Source organism: Mustelus asterias, chromosome 8, assembly GCF_964213995.1.
Source record: "Mustelus asterias chromosome 8, sMusAst1.hap1.1, whole genome shotgun sequence".
Lineage (NCBI taxonomy): Eukaryota > Metazoa > Chordata > Chondrichthyes > Carcharhiniformes > Triakidae > Mustelus > Mustelus asterias.
In genome coordinates, this window is record NC_135808.1 from 140,117,611 (window position 1) to 140,141,873 (window position 24,263).

Consider the following 24,263-nt stretch of genomic DNA (forward strand, 5'->3'; position numbering starts at 1 on the left):
TGAGTCTAACCTCAGTGGTTGGTAAGTTGATGGAGAGGATCCTGAGAGACAGGATTTATGATCATCTAGAGAAGTTTAGTATGATCAAAAGTAGTCAGCACGGCTTTGTCAAGGGCAGGTCGTGCCTTACGAGCCTGGTTGAGTTCTTTGAAAATGTGACCAAACACATTGACGAAGGAAGAGCGGTGGATGTGGTCTATATGGACTTCAGCAAGGCGTTCGATAAGGTCCCCCATGCAAGACTTCTTGAGAAAGTGAGAGGGCATGGGATCCAAGGGGCTGTTGCCTTGTGGATCCAGAACTGGCTTGCCTGCAGAAGGCAGAGAGTGGCTGTGGAGGGGTCTTTCTCTGCATGGAGGTCAGTGACCAGTGGAGTGCCCCAGGGATCTGTTCTGGGACCCTTGCTGTTTGTCATTTTCATAAATGACCTGGATGAGGAAGTGGAGGGATGGGTTGGTAAGTTTGCTGACGACACCAAGGTAGGTGGTGTTGTGGATAGTTTGGAGGGATGTCAGAAGTTGCAGCGAGACATAGATAGAATGCAAGACTGGGCGGAGAAGTGGCAGATGGACTTCAACCCGGATAAGTGTGTGGTGATCCATTTTGGCAGATCCAATGGGATGAAGCAGCAGTATAATATGAAGGGTACCATTCTTAGCAGTGTAGAGGATCAGAAGGACCTTGGGGTCCGGGTCCATAGGACTCTTAAATCGGCCTCGCAGGTGGAGGATGCGGTCAAGAAGGCGTACGGCGTACTGGCCTTCATTAATCGAGGGATTGAGTTTAGGAGTCGGGAGATAATGCTGCAGCTTTATAGGACCCTGGTTAGACCCCACTTGGAGTACTGCGCGCAGTTCTGGTCACCTCATTACAGGAAAGATGTTGAAGCCATTGAAAGGGTGCAGAGGAGATTTACAAGGATGTTGCCTGGATTGGGGGGCATGCCTTATGAGGATAGGTTGAGGGAGCTTGGTCTCTTCTCCCTGGAGAGACGAAGGATGAGAGGTGACCTGATAGAGGTTTACAAGATGTTGAGAGGTCTGGATAGGGTAGACTCTCAGAGGCTATTTCCAAGGGCTGAAATGGTTGCTACGAGAGGACACAGGTTTAAGGTGCTGGGGGGTAGGTACAGAGGAGATGTCAGGGGTAAGTTTTTCACTCAGAGGGTGGTGGGTGAGTGGAATCGGCTGACGTCGGTGGTGGTGGAGGCAAACTCGTTGGGGTCTTTTAGGAGACTTCTGGATGAGTACATGGGATTTAATGGGATTGAGGGCTATAGATAGGCCTAGAGGTGGGGATGTGATCGGCGCAACTTGTGGGCCGAAGGGCCTGTTTGTGCTGTGGCTTTCTATGTTCTATGTTCTATGAAGAAGTTCCTCCTCAACTCAGTCCTAAATCTGCTTCCTCTTATTTTGAGGCTATGCTCCCTAGTTCTAGTTTCACCCGCCAGTGGAAACAACTTCCCTGCTTCTATCTTATCTATTCCCTTCATAATCTTATATGTTTCTATAAGATCTCCCCTCATTCTTCTGAATTCCAACGAGTATAGCCCCAGTCTACTCAGTCTCTCCTCATAAGCCAACCCTCTCAACTCTGGAATCAACCTAGTAAATCTCCTCTGCACCCCCTCCAGTGCCAGTATATCCTTTCTCAAGTAAGGAGACCAAAACTGTACACAGTACTCCAGGTGTGGCCTCACCAGCACCATATACAGCTGCAACGTAATCTCGCTGTTTTTAAACTCCATCCCTCCAGCAATGAAGGACAAAATTCCATTTGCCTTCTTAATTACCTGCTGCACCTGCAAACCAACTCCTTGAGATTCCTGCACAAGGGCACCCAGGTCCCTCTGCACAGCAGCATGCTGCAATTTTTAAGCACCCATTTACTCCCACTCTTTGCTTTCTGTTCGTTAACCAATCTTCTATCCATGCTAATGCATTACTCGTAACACCGTGCAACTTTATCCTATGTAGCAGTCTTTGGTGCGGCAACTTGTCAAATGCCTTCTGGAAATCCAGATACACCACATCCACAGGTTCCCCATTGTCCACTGCACATGTAATGTTCTCAAAGAATTCCACCAAATTAGTCAAACATGACCTGCCCTTCACGAATCCATGCTGCATCTTCCCAATGGGACAACTTATATCCAGATGTCTCGCTATTTCTTCTTTGATAGATTCAAGCATTTTCCCGACTACAGAAGTTAAGCTAACCGGCCTATAGTTACCTGCCTTTTGTCTCCCTCCTTTTTTAAACACTGGCGTCACATTTGCTGTTTTCCAATCTGTGGGAACCACCCCAGAATCCAGTGAATTTTGGTAAATTATCACTAGTGCATTTGCTATTTCCCCTGCCATCTCTTTTCATACCCTGGGATGCATTCCCTCAGGACCAGGGGACTTGTCTACCTGTGACGATTGGTCTAATTGGACCAAGGAGCGGCACAGGCTTGGAGGGCTGAAGGGCCTGTTTCCTGTGCTGTATTATTCTTTGTTCTTTGTTCCTTAGCTCCATTAACTTGCCCAACACGACCTCTTTCTAGGCCTTCACCTGCCATAGCTTTCCTGTCATCAATTTTTGGCATGTTATTTGTGTCTTCCACTGTGAAGACCGACACAAAATACCTGTTCAATGCCTCAGCCATTTTCTCATTTCCAGTTATTACATCCCCCTTCTCATCCTCTAAAGGACCAATGTTTCCTTCAGCCACTCTTTTTCGTTTTGTATATTTGTAGAATGATCTCTCTGAGTCCCCATAGAAGACACCCTGACTGTACTGACAGCTCCATTCTCCTGGTGGAGTCGGGTTCCAGACCAGGTGTTAGTTCCGAAGGCCTCCCTTGTGAAACCAGATCCATCATTTCTGAGAGCACAGGATCATTCAGAGTATGTTTTCTCACTTGCATCGAAGTGACTGATGTGTTACATAGCAATGAAGCAGGAGTAGCCATTTGGCCCTTTGAGTCTGCTCTGGCATTCATTTTGATCATGGCTGATCATCAAATACAATATCCTGATTCCCCCTTCCCCCCATATCCCTCTACTTGTTCAAAGTAAAATATATTCCTTTTCAAGCAGTCCAAAGAACTGCCTGGTAGTGGTAATCTTAAAGTCCATCTGTATTACTATGTAGATTTGTAGTATTTAATGGTGTAGGTACATGCAGACAGGAATAGAACCATAGAAAATTACAGCTCAGAAACAGGCCTTTTGGCCCTTCTTGTCTGTGCCGAACCATTTTTTGCCTAATCCCACTGACCTGCACTTGGACCATATCCCTCCACACCCCTCTCATCCATGAACCCGTCCAAGTTTTTCTTAAATGTTAAAAGTGACCCCGCATTTACCACTTTATCCGGCAGCTCATTCCACACTCTCACCACTTTCTACGTGAAGAAGACCCCCCTAATATTCCCTTTAAACCTTTCTCCTTTCACCTTTAACCCATGTCCTCTGGTTTTTTTCTCCACTTTCCTGGTAACCTCCTCGAAAAACTCTAATAGATTGGTCAAACATGACCTACCACACACTTAGCCATGTCGACTCTCCCTAACAAGTCCCTGTCTATCCAAATATTTGTAGATCCTATCCCTTGTCACACCTTCCAATAACTTGCCCACCACTGACGTCAAACTCACTGGCCTATAATTTCCCGGATTTCTTTTGGAACCTTTTTTAAACAATGGAACAACATGAGCCACACTCCAATCATCCAGCACCTCCCCTGTGAATACTGACATTTTAAATATGTCTGCCAGGGCCCCTGCAAGTTCAACACGAGCTTCCCTCAAGGTCCTTGGGAATACCCTGTCCGGTCCTGGGGATTTATCCACTCTGATTTGCCTCAAGACAGCAAGCACCTCCTCCCCTTTAATCTGTAAAGGTTCCATGACCTCCCTACCTGTTTGCCCTATTTCCGTAGACTCCATGCCCATTTCCTCAGTAAATACGGATGCAAAAATACCATTTAGAATCTCCCCCATCTCTTTTGGTTCCATACACAGTCTACCACTCTGGCGTTCAAGAGGACCAATTTTATCTCTCCCTATCCTTTTGCTCCTAACATACCTCGAGAAGCTCTTTGGGTTTTCCTTCTGACTGCCAAAGCAACCTCATGTCTTCTTTTAGCCCTCCTGATTTCCCTCTTAAGTAGCTTCTTGCACTTTTTATACTCCTCGAGCATCTGATCTGTACCTTGCTGCCTGTACATTTCATACAACTCTCTCTTCCTCTTAATCAGTGTTACAATCTCCCTTGAGAACCAAGGTTCCTTATTCCGATTTACTTTGCCTTTAATCCTGACAGGAACATACAAACTCTGCACTCTCAAAATTTCTCCTTTGAAGGCCTCCCACTTTCCATTTACATCCTGACCAGAGAACAGCCTGTGCCAATCCACACTTCCCAGATCCCTTCTCATTTCATCAAATTTGGCCTTTTTCCAGTTCAGAACTTCAACCCGAGGACCAGATCTATCCTTATCCATGATCAGGTTGAAACTAATGGCATTATGATCACTGGATCCAAAGTGTTCCCTCACACTCACATCCATCACCTGCCCTAACTCATTTCCCAATAGGAGATCCAATATCACATCCTCTCTAGTTGGCACCTCTTTACTGATGTAGAAAATTCTCCTGAACACATTTCACAAACTCTACCCTGTGTAAACCTTTAACGGTAGTCGAGTCCCAATCTATATGTGGAAAATTAAAATCCCCTACTATCACAGCTTTGTGTTTCTTGCATTTGTCAGCTATCTCTCTGCTGATTTGCTCCTCCAATTCTCGCTGACTATTGGGTGGTCTATAATACAATCCCATTAATGTGGTCATACCTTTCCTGTTTCTCAGCTCCACCCATAGGGCTTCTGCCGACAAGCTCCCTAATCTATCTTGCCTGAGTACCGCTGTAACATTTTTCGTGACTAACAATGCCACCCCCCCACCTTTTATCCCTCTGCCTCTATCGCCCCTGAAACATTGGAACCCTGGAACATTGAGCTGCCAGTCCTGCCCCTCCTGTAGCCAAGTTTCACTAATGGCTATATTGTCATATTTCCATGTGTCTATCCATGCCTTCAGCTCATCTGCCTTCCCCACAATACTCCTGGCATTGAAATAGACACACCTCAAAAGGTGTGTCTATTGCGGCTATATAAGACCCTCGTCAGACCCCACTTGGAGTACTGTGCTCAGTTCTGGTCGCCTCATTACAGGAAGGATGTGGAAAAGATTGAAAGGGTGCAGAGGAGATTTACAAAGAAGTTGCCTGGATTGAGTGGCATGCCTTATGAGGATAGGCTGAGGGAGCTCGGTCTTTTCTCCTTGGAGAGACGTAGGATGAGAGGAGGCCTAATAGAGGTATATAAGATGTTGAGAGGCATAGATCGGGTGGACTCTCAGAGGCTTTTTCCCAGGGTGGAAATGGCTGCTACGAGAGGGCACAGGTTTAAGGTGCTGGGGGGTATGTACCGGGGAAATGTTAGGGGGAAGTTTTTCACACAGAGGGTGGTGGGCGAGTGGAATCGGCTGCCGTCAGTGGTGGTGGAGGCAAACTCAATAGGGTCTTTTAAGAGACTCCTGGATGAGTACATGGGAATATATCCACACAATATGTCGATAGGCCGATGAGAGGTGAGGCCACATTGGATTTGGTACTGGGAAATGAACCGGGCCAAGTGTTAGATTTGGTTGTGGGAGAGCACTTTGGAGATAGTGACCACAATTCGGTGTCTTTTGTTATTGCAATGGAGAGGGATAGGGCCATACGGCAGGGCAAGGTTTACAATTGGGGGAGAGGTAATTATGATGCGATTAGGCAAGAATTAGGGGGCATAAGTTGGGAACAGAAACTGTCAGGGAAAGGAACTAATGAAAAGTGGAACTTTTTCAAGGAACAAATGCTGGGTGTCCTTGATAGGTATGTCCCTGTCAGGCAGGGAGGAAATGGCCGAGTGAGGGAACCATGGTTCACGAAAGAGGTGGAATGTCTTGTGAAAAGGAAGAGGGAAGCTTATGTAGGGATGAGGAAACAAGGTTCAGATGGCTCGATTGAGGGTTACAAGTCAGCAAGGAATGAGCTGAAAAAGGGGCTTAGGGAAGCTAGGAGGGGACATGAGAAGTCCTTGGCGGGTCGGATCAAGGAAAACCCCAAGGCTTTTTACTCTTATGTGAGGAATAAAAGAATGACCAGGGTGAGGTTAGGGCCGGTCAAGGACAGTAGTGGGAACTTGTGTATGGAGTCAGTAGAGATAGGCGAGGTGATGAATGAATACTTTTCTTCAGTGGTCACCAAGGAGAGAGGCCATGTTTTTTGAGGAAGAGAAGGTGTTACAGGCTAATAGGCTGGAGGAAATAGATGTTCGGAGGGAGGATGTCCTGGCAGTTTTGAATAAACTTAAGGTCGATAAGTCCCCTGGGCCTGATGAAATATATCCTAGGATTCTTTGGGAGGCAAGGGATGAGATTGCAGAGCCTTTGGCTGTTTAAGAAAGGGAATAGAAATGACCCTGGTAATTATAGACCGGTTAGTCTTACTTCGGTGGTTGGTAAATTGATGGAAAAGGTCCTTAGGGATGGGATTTACGATCATTTAGAAAGATGCGGATTAATCCGGGATAGTCAGCACGGATTCGTGAAGGGCAAGTCGTGCCTCACAAATTTGATTGAATATTTTGAGGAGGTAACTAAGTGTGTTGATGAAGGTAGGGCAGTTGATGTCATATACATGGATTTTAGTAAGGCGTTTGATAAGGTCCCCCATGGTCGGCATATGATGAAAGTGAGGAGATGTGGCATCGAGGGAAAGTTGGCCGATTGGATAGGTAACTGGCTATCTGATCGAAGGCAGAGGGTGGTGGTGGATGGAAAATTTTCGGATTGAACAAAGAACAAAGAACAGTACAGCACAGGAAACAGGCCCTTCGGCCCTCCAAGCCTGTGCCGCTCCTTGGTCCAACTAGACCAATCGTTTGTATCCCTCCATTCCCAGGCTGCTCATGTGACTATCCAGGTAAGTCTTAAACGATGTCAGCGTGCCTGCCTCCACCACCCTACTTGGCAGCGCATTCCAGGCCCCCACCACCCTCTGTGTAAAAAACATCCCTCTGCTATCTGAGTTGTACTTCGCCCCTCTCACCTTGAGCCCGTGACCCCTCGTGATCGTCACCTCTGACCTGGGAAAAAGATTTCCACTGTTCACCCTATCTATACCCTTCATAATCTTGTACACCCCTATTAGATCTCCCCTCATTCTCCGTCTTTCCAGGGAGAACAACCCCAGTTACCAAATCTCTCCTCACAGCTAAGACCCTCCATACCAGGCAACATCCTGGTAAACCTTCTCTGCAATCTCTCAAATCCTCCACGTCCTTCTGGTAGTGCGGCGACCAGAACTGGATGCAGTACTCCAAATGTGGCCTAACCAGCGTTCTATACAGCTGCATCATCAGACTCCAGCTTTTATACTCTATACCCCGTCCTATAAAGGCAAGCATACCATATGCCTTCATCACCACCTTCTCCACCTGTGTTGCCACCTTCAAGGATTTGTGGACTTGCACACCTAGGTCCCTCTGTGTTTCTATACTCCTGATGACTCTGCCATTTATTGTATAACTCCTCCCTACATTATTTCTTCCAAAATGCATCACTTCGCATTTATCCGGATTAAACTCCATCTGCCACCTCTCCACCCAATTTTCCAGCCTATCTATATCCTGCTGTATTGCCCGACCATGCTCTTCGCTATCCGCAAGTCCAGCCATCTTTGTGTCATCCGCAAACTTGCTGATTACACCAGTTACACCTTCTTCCAAATCATTTATATATATCACAAATAGCAGAGGCCCCAGTACAGAGCCCTGCGGAACACCACTGGTCACAGACCTCCAGCCGGAAAAAGACCCTTCGACCACTACCCTCTGTCTCCTGTGGCCAAGCCAGTTCTCCACCTATCTAGCCACTTCTCCTTGTATCCCATGAGCCTTAACCTTGTTAACCAACCTGCCATGTGGGACATTGTCAAATGCCTTACTGAAATCCATAAAGACGACATCCACGGTCCTTCATTCATCAACCGTTTTTGTCACTTCCTCAAAAAACTCCACCAAATTTGTAAGGCACGACCTCCCTCTTACAAAACCATGCTGTCTGTCACTAATGAGATTGTTCCGTTCTAAATGCACATACATCCTGTCTCTAAGAATCCTCTCCAACAACTTCCCTACCATGGACGTCAAGCTCACCGGCCTATAATTTCCTGGGTTATCCCTGCTACCCTTCTTAAACAACGGGATCACATTCGCTATCCTCCAATCCTCAGGGACCTCACCCGTGTCCAAAGAAGCGACAAAGATTTCCGTCAGAGGCCCAGCAATTTCACCTCTCGTCTCCCTGAGCAGTCGAGGATAGATGCCATCAGGCCCTGGGGCTTTGTCTGTTTAATGTTCCCTAAAAAACCTAACACTTCCTCTCTTGTAATGGAGATTTTCTCCAACGGGTCAACACCTCCCTCCGAGACACTCCCGGTTAACACGCCCCTCTCCTTCGTGAATACCGATGCAAAGTATTCATTTAGGATCTCCCCCATTCCCTTGGGTTCTAAGCATAATTCCCCTCCTTTGTCCCTGAGAGGTCCGATTTTCTCCCTGACAACTCTTTTGTTCCTAACGTATGAATAGAATGCCTTAGGATTCTCCTTAATCCTGCCTGCCAAAAACATTTCGTGGATTGGAGGCAGGTTGCTAGCGGAGTGCCACAGGGATCAGTGCTTGGTCCTCTGCTCTTTGTGATTTTTATTAATGACTTAGAGGAGCGGGATGAAGGGTGGATCAGTAAATTTGCTGATGACACCAAGATTGGTGGAGTAGTGGATGAGGTGGAGGGCTGTTGTAGGCTGCAAAGAGACATAGATAGGATGCAAAGCTGGGCTGAAAAATGGCAAATGGAGTTTAACCCTGATAAATGTGAGGTGATTCATTTTGGTAGGACTAATTTAAATGTGGATTACAGGGTCAAAGGTAGGGTTCTGAAGACTGGAGGAACAGGGAGATCTTGGGGTCCATATCCACAGATCTCTAAAGGTTGCCACTCAAGTGGATAGAGCTGTGAAGAAGGCCTATAGTGTGTTAGCTTTTATTAACAGGGGGTTGGAGTTTAAGAGCCGTGGGGTTATGCTGCAACTGTACAGGACCTTGGTGAGACCACATTTGGAATATTGTGTGCAGTTCTGGTCACCTCACTATAAGAAGGATGTGGAAGCACTGGAAAGAGTGCAGAGGAGATTTACCAGGATGCTGCCTGGTTTGGAGGGTAGGTCTTATGAGGAAAGGTTGAGGGAGCTAGGGCTGTTCTCTCTGGAGCGGAGGAGGCTGAGGGGAGACTTAATAGAGGTTTATAAAATGATGAAGGGGATAGATAGAGTGAACGTTGAAAGACTATTTCCTCGGGTGGATGGAGCTATTACAAGGGGGCATAACTATAGGGTTCATGGTGGGAGATATAGGAAGGATATCAGAGGTAGGTTCTTCACGCAGAGAGTGGTTGGGGTGTGGAATGGACTGCCTGCAGTGATAGTGGAGTCAGACACTTTAGGAACAATTAAGCGATTATTGGATAGGCACATGAAGCACACCAGGATGATAGGGAGTGGGATGGCTTGATCTTGGTTTCAGATAAAGCTCGGCACAACATCGTGGGCCGAAGGGCCTGTTCTGTGCTGTACTGTTCTATGCTCTATGTTCTATGGGACTTAAGAGGACGGAGGGTTATAGGTAGGCTTAAAAGGTAGGGATATGTTCGGCACAACTTGTGGGGCCGAAGGGCCAGTTTTGTGCTGTAGTTTTCTATGTTTCTATGTTATGTCCACCACACTCTACCCTTCCATTTGTGATTTTGCTTGAACGAACCTGTCTTTTTACCCCTGCTCCACTATCTGCTCTGGCACTCTGGTTCCCATCCCCCTGCAAATCTAGTTTAAACGCTCTCCAATAACACTGGCAAACCTCCCTGCAAGTATATTGGTCCCCTTGTAGTTTAGGGAATGCCCACTCTCCTAATCTTTCCAAGCCCTTCTGCAGTCCCCTGCTTCCTCAATAGTATCTGTCCCTCTACATATATTTGTATCATCTGCAAACTTAGCAACAGTGCCTTCAGTTCCTTCCTCCAAATCGTTAATGTATATTGTGAAAAGTTGTGGTCCCAGCACTGACCCCTGAGGCACACCACTAGTCACCTGTTCAGTGCCTCAGCCATTTTCTCATTTCCAGTTATTACATCCCCTTCTCATCCTCTGAAGGGCCAATGTTTACTTTCGCCGCTCTTTTTCGTTTTATATATTTGCAGAAACTTTTGCTATCTGTTTTTATATTCTGAGCTAGATACTCTCATAATCCATCATACTTTTCTTTATAGCTTTTTTCGTGGCTTTCTGCTGACCTTTAAAGATTTCCCAATCCCCTCGGTTCCCACTAATCTTTGCCACTTAGTCACCGGCTGCCTTCCTGAAAAAGATCCCTTTTTCCCCATTCTCTGCCTTCTGCCAGTCGGCCAATCCTCTATCCATGCCAGGATCTTACCCTTAACACCATGGGCTCTTAACTTATTGAACAGTCTCCTATGCGGCACCTTGTCAATGGCCTTTTGGAAATCTAAATAAATCACGTCCACTGGTTCTCCTTTAACTTCCTTGTTACCTCCTATAGACTTGTCAGACGTGACTTCCTGTTGACAAAGCCGTGTTGACTCAATCCTATTTTATGCACTTCCAAGTACTCTGCGATCTCAGCTTTAATAATGGACTCTAAAATATTGCCAACGACCGAAGTCAGGCTAACCGGCCTCCAATTTCCAGCCTGCTGCCTCCCTCCCTTCTTAAACAGCGGTGTTACATTAGCTACTTTCCAGTCCTCTGGTACCCTCCCTGCCTCCAGTGACTGCTGAAAGATCAGCACCAATTGCCTCCACAATTTCCTCAGTTATCTCTTTTAGAATCCTGGGATGTAGTCCATCTGGTCCAGGCGATTTATCCACCTTCAGACCTTTCAGTTTCTCCAGAACCTTCTCCTTAGTGGTGGCCACTACACTCAGCTGTGCCCCAATTCTCCTGGAGCTCCGGCATCCCACTGGTGTCTTCCACCATGAAGACTGATGCAAAGTAACAATTCAGTTCCTCTGCATTGCTTTGTTTCCTATTATTCTCCAGCCTCAGTTTCCAGCGGTCCAGTGGCTATTTTTGCCTCTCTCTTACTTTTTAGGTTTTGAAAAAAACTCTTCCTATCTTCTTTTATATTGCTAGCTAGATAACACTCATATTTCATCTTCTCCCCCCTTATTGCTCTTTTTGTTGTCCTTTGCTTCCCAATCCTCTGGCTTTCCACTAATCCTCGCCATTTTGCATGCTTTTTCTTTTGCTTTTATGCTGTCCTTGACATCCCTCATCAGCCATGGATGCTTCACCCTCCCCTTACCAAGTTTCCTCCTGCTTGGGATAAATTTCTGTTGTGCCTGCCGAATAACCCCCAAAAACTCCTGCCATTGCTGTTCCACTGTCTTCCCTGCTCGGCTCCCTTTCCAATCAACTCTGGCCAGCTCCTCCCTCATGTCTTTATAGTTACCTTTATTTAATTGTAATACCGTTACATTGATGACGACAGTGTCCCTGCTGATTACACCTGTGGGAAGTGCACCCATCTGCAGCTCATTGTTCCACTGGAGCAAGCTGAGAGGGAGTGATTGGAGGCAGCAGTGCTGGTGAGAGATTAATTGAATTGTTTATTTATTTAATTAGTCAGCTAGTGTGTGTTTTATTTTGGCCTTTACTTTTGCAGCAATATTTTAAGTTTAAAGTGAAAACTGGAAGTGGGCTGCTAAGGAGTCTGGGAAGGGTTTTTTAAGCGCGTGAAGTATAAAAGGTAGGCTGCAGTATACAGCGGGCAGCGTCGGGAGCGGGCAGTGGAGTGCGTGGGAAGCAGAGTGTGAGCTATAAGGCTTTGGCTCACAGGGTTCAGGCAGAAAGGGCGAGCAGAGGTGAGTTTAAATTCATTTTTGCACTTTCTACCTGGTACTGGCAAGGTATCTAGAGGGGATGGGTGTGAAGGCAGTGCTATGTTCCTCTTGCACTATGTTTGAGGTGAGGGACGACGACAGTGTCCCTGCTGATTACACCTGTGAGAAGTGCACCCATCTGCAGCTCCTCCAAAACCGTGTTAGGGATCTGGAGCTGGAGTTGGATGAACATAGGATCATTAGGGACGCAGAGGTGGCCATAGACAGTAGCTTTAGGGATACAGTTACTCCGAGGAATGAAAACAGATGGGTGATGGTGAGAGGGGCTGGGAGGAAGCAGTCCGTGCAGGGATCCCCGGTGGTCGTTCCCCTTAGCAACAAGTATTCCGCTTTGGATACGGTTGAGGGGGATGACATACCAGTGGTGAGCCGCAGTGAGAGGATCTCCAGCACTGTGTCCGTCTCTGTGGCTCGGGAGGGTAAGGGGCAGAGCGGGAGGGCAATAGTTATTGGGGACTCGTTAGTTAGAGGGATAACAAAGAACAAAGAACAAAGAACAATACAGCACAGGAACAGGCCCTTCGGCCCTCCAAGCCCGCGCCGCTCCCCGGTCCAGGATTGAATCCTGAATCCAGGATCCCCGCCCAATTTTCCAGCCTATCTACATACCAATATCCTATCCACCGAGCTGTCCCTCACAGCTACGATGCTTTGTTCATTACAACCTATTAACTCACCCCCACCCCCCCCATTCCAGACCATGTGATCTCCAGGGAGAGGCGAAAACCCAGAGTGAAAAACCCCAGGGCCAATATGGGGAAAAAAAATCTGGGAAATTCCTCTCCGACCCCCTGAGGCGATCGAAACGAGTCCAGGAGATCACAATGGCCCTGATCGGAAAATGCTTCCCAACCCTAGTCATTTCCACTTCCACGAACACCATCTGAATTCCCTGCCCCCGAGACAGGTTCCCAACTATCCGCAGTCTCGCTCTGTACTGGCACCAGCAAGATGATCATAGAATGAAGCCTTGAAACGAGAAACAAGGAACAATTAGCCCGCGCCGCTCCCTGGTCCAAACTAGACCACTCTTTTGTATCCCTCCATTCCCACTCCGTTCATATAGCTGTCTAGATAAGTCTTAAACGTTCCCAGTGTGTCCGCCTCCACCACCTTGCCCGGCAACACATTCCAGGCCCCCACGACCCTCTGTGTGAAATATGTCCTTCTGATATCTGTGTTAAACCTCCCTCCCTTCACCTTGAACCTATGACCCCTCGTGAACGTCACCACCGACCCGGGGAAAAGCTTCCCACCGTTCACCCTATCTATGCCTTTCATAATTTTATACACCTCTATTAAGTCTCCCCTCATCCTCCGTCTTTCCAAGGAGAACAACCCCAGTTTACCCAATCTCTCCTCATAACTAAGCCCCTCCATACCAGGCAACATCCTGGTAAACCTCCTCTGTACTCTCTCCAAAGCCTCCACGTCCTTCTGGTAGTGTGGCGACCAGAACTGGACGCAGTATTCCAAATGCGGCCGAACCAACGTTCTATACAACTGCAACATCAGACCCCAACTTTTATACTCTATGCCCCGTCCTATAAAGGCAAGCATGCCATATGCCTTCTTCACCACCTTCTCCACCTGGGACGTCACCTTCAAAGATCTGTGGACTTGCACACCCAGGTCCCTCTGCGTCTCTACACCCTTTATGGTTCTTCCATTTATCGTGTAGCTCCTCCCTACATTATTCCCACCAAAATGCATCACTTCGCATTCATCAGGATTGAACTCCATCTGCCATTTCCTTGCCCAAATTTCCAGCCTATCTATATCCTTCTGTAGCCTCTGACAATGTTCCTCACTATCTGCAAGTCCTGCCAGTTTTGTGTCATCCGCAAACTTACTGATCACCCCAGTTACTCCTTCTTCCAGATCATTTATATAAATCACAAACAGCAGAGGTCCCAATACAGAGCCCTGCGGTACACCACTAGTCACAGGCCTCCAGCCGGAAAAAGACCCTTCCACTACCACCCTCTGTCTTCTATGACCAAGCCAGTTCTCCACCCATCTAGCCACCTCCCCCTTTATCCCATGGGATCCAACCTTTTTCACTAGCCTACCATGAGGGACTTTGTCAAACGCTTTACTAAAGTCCATATAGACAACATCCACGGCCCTTCCTTCGTCAAACATTTTGGTCACTTCTTCAAAAAACACCACCAGGTTAGTGAGGCATGACCTCCCTCTCACAAAACCATGTTGACTATCGTTAATGAGTTTATTCCTTTCTAAATGCGCATACATCCTATCTTTAAGAATCTTCTCCAACAACTTCCCCACCACGGACGTCAAGCTCACCGGCCTATAATTACCCGGGTTATCCTTCCTACCCTTCTTAAATAACGGGACCACATTGGCTATCCTCCAATCCTCTGGGACCTCACCTGTGTCCAGTGACGAGACAAAGATTTGCGTCAGAGGCCCAACGATTTCACCTCTATAGGATAGATAGGAGTTCTGTGGCAGCAAAAGAGACTCACGGATGGTATGTTGCCTGCCGGATGCCAAGGTCCGTGACGTCTCAGACCGTGTTTTCCGGATTCTGAGGGGGGAGGGGAAACAGTCACAATTCGTGGTACACATTGGTACCGATGACATAGGTAAGAGAAGGGACGGGGATTTAAAGCAGGAATTTCTGGAGCTGGGCTGGAAGCTGAGAGCCAAGACAAAACATGTGGTCATCTCTGGTACGTTGCCGGTGCCACGTGATAGCGAGTTGAGGAACAGGGAGAGAGTGCAGTTAAACATGTGGTTGCAGGGATGGTGTAGGAGGGAGGGCTTCAGATACGTGGATAATTGGAACACATTCTGGGGAAGGTGGGACCTGTAAAAACAGGACGGGGTGCACCTGAACCAGAGGGGCACCAATATCCTAGGAGGGAAATTTGTTACGGCTCTTCAGGGGGGTTTAAACTAATTTGTCAGGGGAGTGGGAAAAGGAGTTGTAGTCCAGAAGTCAGTGAGGGTGGTGAGGTATTGGGGAAGGTATCAGGGTCAAGGGTGGGTACTGGTAGACAGGAAGGTGGGTTGAAGTGTGTCTACTTCAATGCAAGGAGCATCCGGAACAAGGTAGATGAACTTGGGGCGTGGATTGGTACTTGGGACTATGATGTTGTGGCCATTACGGAGACGTGGGTAGAACAAGGACAGGAATGGTTGTTGGACGTTCCGGGGTACAGATGTTTCACTAAGTGTAGGGAAGCTGGTAAAAGAGGTGGAGAAGTGGCATTGTTAATCAAAGATAGTTTAACGGCTGCAGAAAGGCACTTTGAGGGGGATATGCACACTGAGGTAATATGGGCTGAGGTTAGAAATAGGAAAGGAGCGGTCACGTTGTTAGGAGTTTACTATAGGCCCCCAAATAGTAATAGAGATGTGGAGGAAGAAATTGCTAAGCAGATTATGGATATGTGTGGGGGTCACAGGGTAGTTGTCATGGGGGACTTTAACTTTCCAAATATTGATTGGAACCTTTGCAGGTCAAATAGTTTGGATGGGGCAGTTTTTGTGCAGTGTGTGCAGGGGGGTTTCCTGACACAATATGTGGATAGGCCGACAAGAGGCGAGGCCACATTGGATTTGGTACTGGGAAATGAACCGGGCCAAGTGTTAGATTTGGTTGTGGGAGAGCACTTTAGAGATAGTGACCACAATTCGGTGTCTTTTGTTATTGCAATGGAGAGGGATAGGGCCGTACGGCAGGGCAAAGTTTACAATTGGGGGAGAGGTAATTATGATGCGATTTGGCAAGAATTAGGGGGCATAAGTTGGGAACAGAAGCTGTCAGAGAAAGGAACTAATGAAAAGTGGAACTTTTTCAAGGAACAAATACTGGATGTCCTTGATAGGTATGTCCCTGTCAGGCAGGAAGGAAATGGCCGAGTGAGGGAACCATGGTTCACGAAAGAGGTGGAATGTCTTGTGAAAAGGAAGAGGGAAGGTTATGTAGGGATGAGGAAACAAGGTTCAGATGGCTCGATTGAGGGTTACAAGTTAGCAAGGAATGAGCTGTAAAAGGGGCTTAGGAGAGCTAGGAGGGGACACGAGAAGTCCTTGGCGGGTCGGATCAAGGAAAACACCAAGGCTTTTTACTCTTATGTGAGGAATAAAAGAATGACCAGGGTGAGGTTAAGGTCGGTCAAGGACAGTAGTGGGAACTTGTGTATGGAGTCTGTAAAGATAGGCGAGGTGATGAATGAATACTTTTCTTCAGTGTTCACCAAGGAGAGGGGCCATGTTTTTGAGGAAGAGAAGGTGTTACAGGCTAATAGGCTGGAGGAAATAGATGTTCGGAGGGAGGATGTCCTGGCAGTTTTGAATAAACTGAAGGTCGATAAGTCCCCTGGGCCTGATGAAATGTATCCTAGGATTCTTTGGGAGGCAAGGGTTGAGATTGCAGAGCCTTTGGCTTTGATCTTTGGGTCCTCGCTGTCCGCGGGGATGGTGCCAGAGGACTGGAGAATGGCGAATGTTGTTCCTCTGTTTAAGAAAGGGAATAGAAATGACCCTGGTAATTATAGACCGGTTAGTCTTACTTCGGTGGTTGGTAAATTGATGGAAAAGGTCCTTAGAGATGGGATTTACGATCATTTAGAAAGATGCGGATTAATCCGGGATAGTCAGCACGGATTCGTGAAGGGCAAGTCGTGCCTCACAAATTTGATTGAATTTTTTGAGGAGGTAACTAAGTGTGTTGATGAAGGTAGGGCAGTTGATGTCATATACATGGATTTTAGTAAGGCGTTTGATAAGGTCCCCCATGGTCGGCTTATGATGAAAGTGAGGAGGTGTGGGATAGAGGGAAAGTTGGCCGATTGGATAGGTAACTGGCTGTCTGATCGAAGACAGAGGGTGGTGGTCGATGGAAAATTTTCAGATTGGAGGCAGGTTGCTAGCGGAGTGCCACAGGGATCAGTGCTTGGTCCTCTGCTCTTTGTGATTTTTATTAATGACTTAGAGGAGGGAGCTGAAGGGTGGATCAGTAAATTTGCTGATGACACCAAGATTGGTGGAGTAGTGGATGAGGTGGAGGGCTGTTGTAGGCTGCAAAGAGACATAGATAGGATGCAAAGCTGGGCTGAAAAATGGCAAATGGAGTTTAACCCTGATAAATGTGAGGTGATTCATTTTGGTGGGACAAATTTAAATATGGATTACAGGGTCAAAGGTAGGGTTCTGAAGACTGTGGAGGAACAGAGAGATCTTGGGGTCCATATCCACAGATCTCTAAAGGTTGCCAGTCAAGTGGATAGAGCTGTGAAGAAGGCCTATAGTGTGTTAGCTTTTATTAACAGGGAGTTGGAGTTTAAGAGCCGTGGGGTTATGCTGCAACTGTACAGGACCTTGGTGAGACCACATTTGGAATATTGTGTGCAGTTCTGGTCACCTCACTATAAGAAGGATGTGGAAGCGCTGGAAAGAGTGCAGAGGAGATTTACCAGGATGCTGCCTGCTTTGGAGTGTCGGTCTTATGAGGAAAGTTTGAGGGAGCTGGGGCTGTTCTCTCTGGAGCGGAGGAGATTGAGGGGAGACTTAATAGAGGTTTATAAAATGATGAAGGGGATAGATCGAGTGAACGTTCAAAGACTATTTCCTCGGGTGGATGGAGCTATTACAAGGGGGCATAACTATAGGGTTCATGGTGGGAGATATAGGAAGGATATCAGAGGTAGGTTCTTCACGCAGAGAGTGGTTGGGGTGTGGAATGGACTGCCTGCAGTGATAGTGGAGTCAGACACTTTAGGATCATTTAAGCGGTTATTGGATAGGCACATGGAGCACACCAGGATGGTAGGGAGTGGGATAGCTTGATCTTGGTTTCAGATGATGGTCGGCACAACATCGTGGGCCGAAGGGCCTGTTCTGTGCTGTACTGTTCTATGTTCTATGTTCTATGAAGGGGATAGATAGAGTGAACGTTCAAAGACTATTTCCTCGGGTGTATGGAGCTATTACAAGGGGGCATAACTATAGGGTTCGTGGTGGGAGATATAGGAAGGATATCAGAGGTAGGTTCTTTACGCAGAGAGTGGTTGGGGTGTGGAATGGACTGCCTGCAGTGATAGTGGAGTCAGACACTTAAGGAACATTTAAGCGGTTATTGGATAGGCACATGGAGCGCACCAGGATGATAGGGAGTGGGATAGCTTGATCTTGGTTTCAGATAAAGCTCGGCACAACATCGTGGGCCGAAGGGCCTGTTCTGTGCTGTACTGTTCTATGTTCTATCTGACTCCAGCTTCTCCCTCTCAAACTGCAGGGTAAATTCTATCATATTGTGGTCACTGCTCCCTGAGGGTTCCTTCACCTTAAGTTCCCTAATCAAGTCTGCCTCATCACACATCACCAAATCCAGAATTGCCTGTTCCCTTGTAAGCTCTGTTACAAACTGCTCCAAAAAACCATCTCTTAGACATTCCACAAATTCCTTTTCTTGGGATTCACTCCCTCCACGATTTTCCCAGTCCACCTGTATATTGAAGTCCCCCATGATTATTGTAATATTGCCATTTTTATTTGCCTTTTCTATCTCCTGATTTATTTTCTGCCCCACATCCTGACGACTGCTGGGGGGCCTGTACTTAACTCACATCAAGGTCTTTTTATCCTTGCGATTCCTCAACTCTATCCTCAGAGATTCTGTGCCTTCTGATCCTATATCGCTTCTTGCTATATATAAATGACTTGGAAGGAACCGTAGCAAGCTTGCAGATGATACTAAGATTGGCGGAGTTGGGGACAGTGGTGAAGATTGCCAGAGAATACAGCAGGATACAGATAGACTGGAAAACTGGGCAGAGAAATGGCAGATGGAATTTAATCCAGACAAATGCGAGGTGATGCATTTTGGTAGATTCAATTCAGGTGGGAGCTATCAAATAAATGGTAGAACAATCAGGGATCATAGATACACAGAGAGATCTGGGAGTACAGGTCCATAGATCCTTAAAAGTGGCAGCACAGGTGGAAAAGGTGGTGAAGAAAGCATATGGCACGCTTGCCTTCATCAGCCGGGGCACCGAGTATAAAAGTTGGCAAATTATGTTACTGTTGTATAAAATGTTGGTTAGGCCACATTTGGAATACTGTGTCCAATTCTGGTCACCACACTAGCAGAAGGATGTGGAGGCTTTGAAGGGAGTCCAGAAAAGGTTTATCAAGATGTTGCCTGGTATGGAGGGTATTAGCTATGAGGAGAGATTGGGTAAACTGGGATTGTTCTCCCTTGAAAGACAGAGGCTGAGGGGCGACTGATAGAAGTTTATAAAATTATGAGAGGTATGGATAGGGTGAACAGTTGGAAGCTTTTTCCCAGGGCAGAAATGACAATTACAAGGGGGCACAAGTTCAAGATAAGGGGGGAAATATTCAGTGGAGATGTGCGGGGGAAGATTTTTTACACAGAGTGTGGTGGGGGCCTGGAATGTACTGCCAAGTGGGGTGGTTGAGACAGTTACGTTAGCAACATTTAAGACTTATCTTGACAGACACATGGACAAATGGAGAATAGAGGGATATAAGAGATTGAATTAGATAAGTAAACGTGATCGGCACAGGCTTGGAGGGCCGAAGGGCCTGTTCCTGTGCTGTACTGTTCTTTGTTCTTACCCTTGCCAGATTCAAAGTGCAAAAGTTGTGGTCTAGGCTGACTTCATAAAATATCTTGGAGTTTCTGATCTGGATTATAACAGTACAAGTTAAGTGAGTGGGCAAGAAGATGGCAGATGGAGAATAACAGAATACAAGAATAAGTCATGTTGCAAGGTTTTGGCGAGACCACGTCTGGAGAACTATGTAGTGTTGGTCATTGTTCCTAAGGAAGGACATGTTGGCCATGGTGAGGGTTTAAAAGGTGTTCACTAGACTGATTCCTGGGATGACAGGGATGTCCTATAGGAGAGATTGAGACGGAAAGCCAAATTCTATGGAGTTTAGAAGAATGAGAAGTGAAATATTGAAACATATAAAATGTTGAGGGGGCTTGACATGGTAGATAACAAGAGATTGTTGCCCCTGGCTAGAGAGACTAGAAAGTAAAGTTAAAGTTTATTTATTAGTCACAAGTAAGGCTGACACTAACAGTGCAATGAAGTTACTGTGAAATTCCCCTTGTTCCCACACTCCAGCGCCTGTTCAGGTACACAGAGGGAGAATTTAGTACTGCCAATGCACCTAACTAGCACGTCTTTGAGACTGTGGGAGGAAATGCACGCAGACACGGGGAGAACGTGCAGACTCCGCAGTGACCCAAATCGGGAATCGAACTTGGGTCCCTGGCACTGTGAGCCAGCAGAGCGAACCACTGTGCCACCCCAGAGTCTAGAATAGGGGTCAATTAGAGATAAAATGAGGAACTTCCTCGCCCAGAGGATAGTAAGTGTTTGGTATTCTCTACCGCAGAGGACTGTGGATTCTCAGTCATTGAGTACTTTCAAGACTGAAATCAATAGATTTTTGATATCTTGGAAATTACTCCAAAATTACTGGTCACGCCTTCAGCTATCTGGTCCGAAGCTCTGGAATTCCCTCCCTAAATCTCCACTCTCTCATCAAAGAACAAAGAAAATTACAGCACAGGAACAGGCCCTTCGGCCCTCCAAGCCTGCACTGACCATGCTGCCCGACTTAACTAAAACCCCCTACCCTTCCGGGGACCCTATCCCTCTATTCCCATCCTATTCATGGATTTGTCAAGACACCCCTTAAAAGTCACTACTGTATCCACTTCCACTACCTCCCCCAGCAATGAGTTCGGGCACCCACCACCCTCTGTGTAAAAGATCTGTCTCGTACATCTCCTTTAAACCTTGCCCCTCGCACCTTAAAGCTGTGCCCCCTAGTAATTGACTCTTCCACCCTGGGAAAAAGCTTCTGACTATCCACTCTGTCCATGCTTCTCATAATCTTGTAGACTTCTATCAGGTCACCTCTCAACCTTTGTCGTTCCAGTGAGAACAAACCAAGTTTCGCCAACCTCTCCTCATAGCTAATGCTCTCCATATCAGGCAACATCCTGGTAAATCTTTTCTGTACCCTCCAAAGCCTCCACATCCTCCTGGTAGTGCGGCGACTAGAATTGAACACTATTTCTTTCAGTATCCTTTCAGATACTCCTTAAAATCAAACTTTTTGGCTAAACATTTGACCATTTAAAATGGCTCATAGAGTCATAGAGGTTTGAGCATGGAAACAGGCCCTTCGGCCCAACTTGTCCATGCCGCCCTTTTTTTAAAAAAAAACCCTAAACTAATCCCAATTGCCCGCATTTGGCCCATATCCCTCTATACCCATTGTACCCATGTAACTATCTAAATGCTTTTAAAAAGATAAAATTGTACCTGCCTCTACTACTACCTCTGGTAGCTTGTTCCAGACACTCACCATCCTGTGTGAAAAAATTGCCCCTCTGGACACTTTTGCATCTCTCCCCTCACTTAAACCTATGCCCTCTAGTTTTAGACTCTCCTACCTTTGGGAAAAGATATTGACTATCTACCTTGTCTCTGCTCCTCATTATTTTATAGACCTCCATAAAGTCACCCCTCAGTCTCCTACGCTCCAGAGAAAAAAGTCCCAGTCTATTCAGCCTCTCCTTATAACTCAATCCATCAAGTCCCGGTAGCATCCTAGTAAACCTTTTCTGCACTCTTTCTAGTTTGATAACATTCTTTCTATAATAGGGTGACCAGAATTGCACACAGTATTCCAAGTGTGGCCTTACCAATGTCTTGTACGACTTCAACAAGACGTCCCAACTCCTGTATTCAATGTTCTGACCGATGAAACCAAGCATGCCGAATGCCTTCTTCACCATTCTGTCCACCTGTGACTCCACTTTCAAGGAGCTATGTACATGTACCCCGAGATCTCCTTGTTCTGTAACTCTCCCCAATGCCCTACCATTAACTGAATAAGTCCTGCCCTGGTTCAATCTACCAAAATGCATTACCTCGCATTTGTCTAAATTAAACTCCATCTGCCATTCGTCAGCCCACTGGCCCAATTGATCAAGATCCCGCTGCAATTGGAGATAACCTTCCTCATTGTCCACCATGCCACCATCTTGGTGTCATCTGCAAACTTACTAACCATGCCTCCTATATTCTCATCCATCGGTGTCAAGTTTTAGCTCCATAACATACCTGCGAAGGGCCTTCGGATATTTTATTACATTCAAGACATTGCTGAAATATTATTTTTGTTTACCCAATCCTGTCCCTGATACTGTAACCCTTAACCAATCCCATCCCTGTCTGTATCCTTCACTCAATCCTTTTATTACTTTCCAATGATACAAATTTGAGCAAACACGTGGTTAAATTAAGGTTTAATTGCGTCAACAGAGGTGTCATTACTGTTCCATTTTATTATCTAACAGAATCAATGTTTATCAAAACCATGGTATTGGATAGACACAAATAAGTCTTATCTACGTGTTCAGTTGCAACAGGCAAAATAATGCACCATTTTTCAGTTCTACCGAAAGTTATAAACTGAATAACTTGTCAATGTTTTTATTGATTGTCTGGATCCTTTATTCAACAGCTGCAACTTTGTTCCTGCACACTGCACCCACTCTGCACTTTGAGTTGAATATGTTCATGATTTATTTTTGTGATAGTTTGGCTGCTATCCAATAACAGTGAGACTCCATCAGTTAGTCATCATTGTTGTCGTCATAAGCAGGATATAGGACTGAGGCCCCACATGCACTGAGCATGACTCGATCAGTGGTCTGTAGGATCTCCTGCAGCTGCTGGAGCGAACCACTGAGTTGCTGCACTTTGGGTATGGAGAATAAATTGATCAAGGGAATATGAAGTTTACTACCAATTCTGCACACTTTCAGTCTCTCATTAATCTTTGGCTTAAAACTGACTTTTGCAGGTTTACCATCCTCAGTTTGCAGAGATTTTCCTTCATTCTGGCAGCAATTCTCAGCTTCATGCTCGTTATCATCACAATGACTGTTGATGAGATGCCTTCGCTCACATTCCGCTGCATAGATCACTTCATTAAGTACAAGATCCTGTAGGATTTTCTTATCTTTCAGACTTGGGTAAACAATTTCACAGACCTTGGAAATAAAAGGAGGAAATGTATAAATCGGTACAAAATCTAGCAGAATTATACAGTATAAATGCATTAAGGCAGTCCTCAGCTTCATTCATCTGAGTTTAAGAAAATTATTTCTTCTGAACAGCTGGGGAAATGAGGAATTTCTGATTTCTGAAAGAGATCATGAATGACCAATTGGAACTGTTGTTGATTCTTCATTGATCTGGGTGTCCCATGTTGTTTTTTGTTTGGGATTGATTAATAAATTCAGGATAAACATGGGATTGATTCATGGAGAATTGATTACTTGCAGTTTGGGTGAATAAGAAAGTCTTAGAACCATAGAAAATTACAGCTCAGAAACAGGCCTTTTGGCCTTTCTTGTCTGTGCCGAACCATTTTATGCCTAGTCCCACTGACCTGCACTTGGACCATATCCCTCCACACCCCTCTCATCCATGAACCCGTCCAAGTTTTTCTTAAATGTTAAAAGTGACCCCGCATTTACCACTTTATCCGGCAGCTCATTCCACACTCCCACCACTCTCTGCGTGAAGAAGCCCCCGCTAATATTCCCTTTAAACTTTTCTCCTTTCACCCTTAGCCCATGCCCTCTGGTTTTTTTCTCCCCGAGCCTCAGCGGAAAAAGCCTGCTTGCATTCACTCTATCTATACCCATCAAAATCTTATACACCTCTATCAAATCTCCCCTCAATCTTCTACGCTCCAGGGAATAAAGTCCCAACCTATTCAATCTCTCTCTGTAACTCAGCTTCTCAAGTCCCGGCAACATCCTTGTGAACCTTCTCTGCACTCTTTCAATCTTATTTACATCCTTCCTGTAACTAGGTGACCAAAACTGTACACAATACTCCAAATTCGGCCTCACCAATGCCTTATATAACCTTACCATAACACTCCAACTTTTATACTCTTAACCTCTTTAGAAAAGTAAAGTCTATTTATGAGTCACAAGTAAGGCTCACATTAACACTGCAATGAAGTTACTGTGAAATTCCCCTAGTCGCCACACTCTGGCGCCTGTTCGGAGCAATGAACCTAACCAGCACGTCTTTCAGACCGTGGGAGGAAACCGGAGCACCCGGAGGAAACCCACGC

The 24,263-nt window shown here is 46.1% G+C and overlaps 1 protein-coding gene across 1 annotated transcript in view; it reads right to left on the reverse strand.

Annotated features, from left to right (window-relative positions):
* Window positions 1–22,743: 22,743 nt before the first annotated feature.
* The window catches only part of henmt1 (HEN methyltransferase 1), a 147,453-nt gene continuing 145,933 nt past the window's right edge, over window positions 22,744–24,263 (reverse strand). The window contains exon 6 of the mRNA XM_078219043.1: window positions 22,744–23,163. Coding sequence (XP_078075169.1) covers window positions 22,744–23,163 — 420 coding nt within the window. The remainder of the gene's footprint in view (window positions 23,164–24,263) is intronic.